Genomic DNA, 4,456 nt, shown 5'->3' on the forward strand with positions numbered 1-4,456 from the left:
GTGAATGCCCACATTTTTTAACGCCTTGTGAACGCCCGCATTCGAACGCTTTGTGAACGCCCGCGTTTGAATGCTTGTGTCGCGTTCGTAAATCTAGAGAAGGAGCTTTTTAAGTGCATTTGAACGCGATCGGGCGCGTTCGAGCGCGATCGACGAGAATCCTCTAGAATTAGAGTTTCATATTATTTTAGGACTTGTTGGCTAGCCTATATAAATATGTGGATGGCAACTAACTTAATTATGCTATTGGATTATTGATTTCCTGCCTTCTATCTTCTCTCTAGATGTCTCCCTCATCCCTTTTTGCCATCCTTCCACATCTACCGTTGGCAAGGTTTATCCTCGTTTCTAATCTCCCTCGATTGTCGAGCCACCCCACTTCTTTGGGATCTCAACCACTTCGTTCCCCTTGTCTACTTCCCTTAATCACTTCCACAATCCACCCTCATCTCCATACCCATCCATAACCCTAACATTCACTCCACCCATCACCACCACCATCACCCACGTTATTCTGTGTTTTTGTCCCTACTATAGTTCAAATCTACGAAGGGCATAAATAGGAAAGTTGTAGAGCCCAATTAGTTTCATAATTTTCTAACTACCGAGAATATCTTGACAAATATTTTCTCACGGTTGCGCGGATTGCTTCCTACAATAAATGTAGATCTTAAGGAATTGTTCCGTAGCCGATCTTTTGGTTCCAGATCCTATCAATTTGGTATCAGAGCCTATCATAATGGCAAAGGTTTGAAGGTAGAATTAAGATTTTAAGTTAGATCTACTCTTAGGGAAATAAACAGTTATGGTTAATTCACTTCTACTTACAAATTATCTTATTCCTACTCTTAAGATAAACTTTTCTCAATGGTTGGATACTTAGATGATTAAACAAAGAAGCTCAGCTCCTCTATATATAGAGATCGAGGATAATGTGTCCTACTCGGATTAGCTCTAAAGGCTAACATGACTTGAACAAAGATTTGTTTTATAGGCTTATATGATTTAATTGGACATGCCTTAGAGACTTATATAAATTAATTTGACTTGCCTTAGTAGCTTACATAATTTAACTAGACTTGCTTTAACGACTTCATGACATAATTAGACTTGTCTTAGAGGCTTACATAAAAGACAAACTTAAATTAATTAAAAATAAATAGATTCAACTCATCAAGCCTAATATCCTCGTGATGCGATTCAACATGACCTGGTTCGCATCACATTTGAACACTTGAGCTCTCAAAATACAGTGCCTCTACATTTTAGAACGACTTAGACTTGAAATTTTCTATAACATAAAAATCTTCAATTTAAATCTTTAAATTATTTGTATATATAAATTTCTTGGCTTTAAAATTAATATTTCAATTTATAATTATTCGTCAAATATATCATAACTTGTGCATATACTCTTACATAAAATTTAGACATATTACATAAATATAATTATGTTTTGAAATAAAATTTGTCAATTACATAATTATAAAGAAACCTTCCAAACCACCACCTAAGTAATCCTCTTTCCTCTTTCCTCTTTCCTTTTAGAGAATAGACCATTGAGCATATGGACCCAATCTCTTATGAGATCCATGCAATTGAGAATAATTCGGACTGCTTGTCTGTTACATATGAAAACTGGATTCTTGCCACTCAATGATTTGGATGGCAGGAGTTCAGTCAGCATGTCAGTGAATAGAAACTTGAGGACAAGTCTTATTTCCAATCAGTTAATGTGCTTTCTTTTAGAACTCTAGTTTCAAACAAACACCAACCAAAAAATAAAATGTTTAATGTGAAACGCCGAACCATGGTCGCAAGAATATTTGTTTCCTGCTGCAGGTACGAATTATCCAATTAATTAGGATATCGAGATTGGCATTTCCAACCAAACTATGCAGGTCTAGGATGTTCTGGAGGGAGCAAAGGTTCTTGAATGGTTTAGAGAGAATGCTGGGATTCGATATGTAATAGTCAAGATTACAAATTCAGCCAATCATGATAAGACTATTCATTCATTAAGGCAGCTTCCAAATTTTGTAACTGACATTTCTCTCGATGAGGGAAAATGAGGATGTAGTCAGCTGTCTGTCTCTCTTTATGGCAATTCAGAATCAAAGACTGGTGCATTTGCTGCCGTCGTCTTAATTGCCATCTTCAATTGCTGAACGACAGATGAATAAAAGAAAAAAAAAAGTCTGCCTATTTGTTCTACAATGAATTTGAATCTCTAACCATAGGGGCGCCTCGTATGTTCAAAAGAAAATTATTTTTGTTCAGCAACCAAAGTTCTGGACTTTTTTCACTTGAGCGATGCTACACTTTCAGCATTCAGATATGCTGTAACACCTCACATTGATACATTAATCCAAGGATCAAGTTATAGCTTTATTATATATATGAGGCACCAAATTTAATGATGATATTAGATTGGTCTATCTATCAGCACGCATCTCATATGTCAATTAATTTCTGCTTTTCAAGTGGTATACATTTAGAATAAATCATGTTAGAATGAATCTTGATAAAGCTCACAATATACATAACAAGCCCCTCAAAATTGAAGACCTTCCCTAGTCCTTACATTCTCATAACCATCAGTTCTCAAGTGATCCAACAGATAGCAATATATAGCACTCCATCAGAACCCTATATATATAAAAAAAAAAGTTGTTCTCGAATCACATGTCTCTGAACGCCGTTACCCACTTCCCTCTACTCGTAGCGATTTTCTTGCACCCAATCTCCACCCTACAAAACTTCGGGCTCAACGGCGCACCGGCTGAGTACTTATTTCCGATGACGATCGGCCCATTAGTGGTCCTTTTATGTTCACTGAACCACTTGGCTAGCACGTACTCTTCCCTTCTCCATGGAGGTACATGCATGCATGCACTCTTCATGGACTCCTTCGATGCATCGCACATTACTCTTATGATTGCCTTGAGAAGCTCCGGCTTCGCGACGAACACCGCCGGAAGACTTTGTAGGAGTGCAACGTACTTAATGGTTGGCCTTGCTATCTCAAACTCCACGGCTAGATTGATGTCCACCATGTATCGAGATCCGTCTCTTGTGATGACGTCGATGTAGTCATGAGACCCAGACGGGAGACCATCGTCAGTTTTCTCCCAGATTGTCTTGCACAGCCCTGGAGGAGAAATGGAATTGATATTTTTCAAAATTTGAAAAAAGAAATTTGTTGCAATAGTTTAAACTTAATTTCACATCTTCCATTGATTTAAACCCTACATTCATTTGAAGCTCTCGAATTCTTATCAATGATAAGCTCTAACTGAAACTGTTACATTTAACTTGACTTGGCTGTTATTTAAGAGATAATTAACAAGCTAATTTTTTAAGAAAAAGTGAAAATTAAAATTATCACTATAAGAAATCAACATTGCAAATATCTCCGAGTATATCACTTCATATTGATACTTAAAATAGCGCAACAGATTAAATTCTTACCCGCATCAAATCCATTATCACGGAGCCGACCCACGACCCGTCTCTTAACCCCATCCGAATTAGACCCGACATCCCTAACAGCCCTCTCCACCTCGACCCGGATCCGATAAGCCACGTGGTCGTCCACCAACTCGGCCAACGAAGCCTCCAAACTCTCCTTCGGGTCCCCCCCTTTCTTTCCACAATTCCGTCTCCGTCCATCCGGCTGGGCCTCTCTCTCGTCTCCAACCCCTTCCTTCCCCGCCGATTCGTAGAACGCGTTCACCAGGTCGGCCAACTCGGCCGCGTCGTCCATCGATGGCTCGCTCTCCATCCTTTTACACAGCCGTGCCCTCGCCTTCTCGTCGAACGCTACTGTCGCCCTTTTATACTTCGCCGTCATTTCTCCTATTCCCGAGGGCAAATTTAGAATCCCAAAAATTACTTTCTTTCTTCGATTTCGTTTAACAGAGGAGAAGTCTCTTGGTATATATATATATATATATATATAGATATAGATATTTGGGACGAAGGAGATGGACGAGAATTGTGTACCGGTTCAGAAGATTACGATCAGAGCCGTTAAAAGAGTGTCACGTTGATGAGGCGTGGGTACGAGCAACAGGCGCCGTCCAATTCGTGATTTACAAGTGCGGGCTCGCGGGTTTCACGTGCCATTACACAGAAAACTTGTTAATACATAGTTGAATGATCTCTGATTGCGTCCAGGTGAGGGGTTTAATGAGGGTCTAGATACAATGAATCTGGAGCTCGAAGGTTAGAGTGACGTGTAGCGGTGTCCGCTCAGGATGCCTTATGATAGGCCCAAGCCCAAGATGAACTTTGTAGTAATGTCCCGATACAATGAATCTGGAGTTGGAGAATATAAGAGCTAAGAATGCCCAGCCTATTAAGAACCTAGCAGTAGATGTCCAGATTCAATGAACCTAGTAGGATGGCTAATGATAAATTTAAGGGTTAATTACGTTGACACCCCCTGAACTAT

General features: G+C 39.4%; 1 protein-coding gene across 1 annotated transcript; it reads right to left on the reverse strand.

The window, feature by feature from the left end:
* Window positions 1–2,507: 2,507 nt before the first annotated feature.
* On the reverse strand, window positions 2,508–4,041 carry LOC140798060 (uncharacterized). Its single transcript, XM_073151791.1, has 2 exons — window positions 3,472–4,041; window positions 2,508–3,151 (listed from the first exon to the last, which is right to left on the reverse strand). Exons 1-2 carry the CDS (start codon window positions 3,851–3,853, stop codon window positions 2,682–2,684), a joined length of 852 nt encoding a protein of 283 aa, XP_073007892.1. The 5' UTR covers window positions 3,854–4,041; the 3' UTR covers window positions 2,508–2,681.
* Between the last annotated feature and the right edge of the window lie 415 nt (window positions 4,042–4,456).

This window comes from Typha latifolia, chromosome 11 (genome assembly GCF_019914945.1).
Source record: "Typha latifolia isolate L0001 chromosome 11, TyphaL0001v2, whole genome shotgun sequence".
NCBI classification, from domain to species: Eukaryota; Viridiplantae; Streptophyta; class Magnoliopsida; order Poales; family Typhaceae; genus Typha; species Typha latifolia.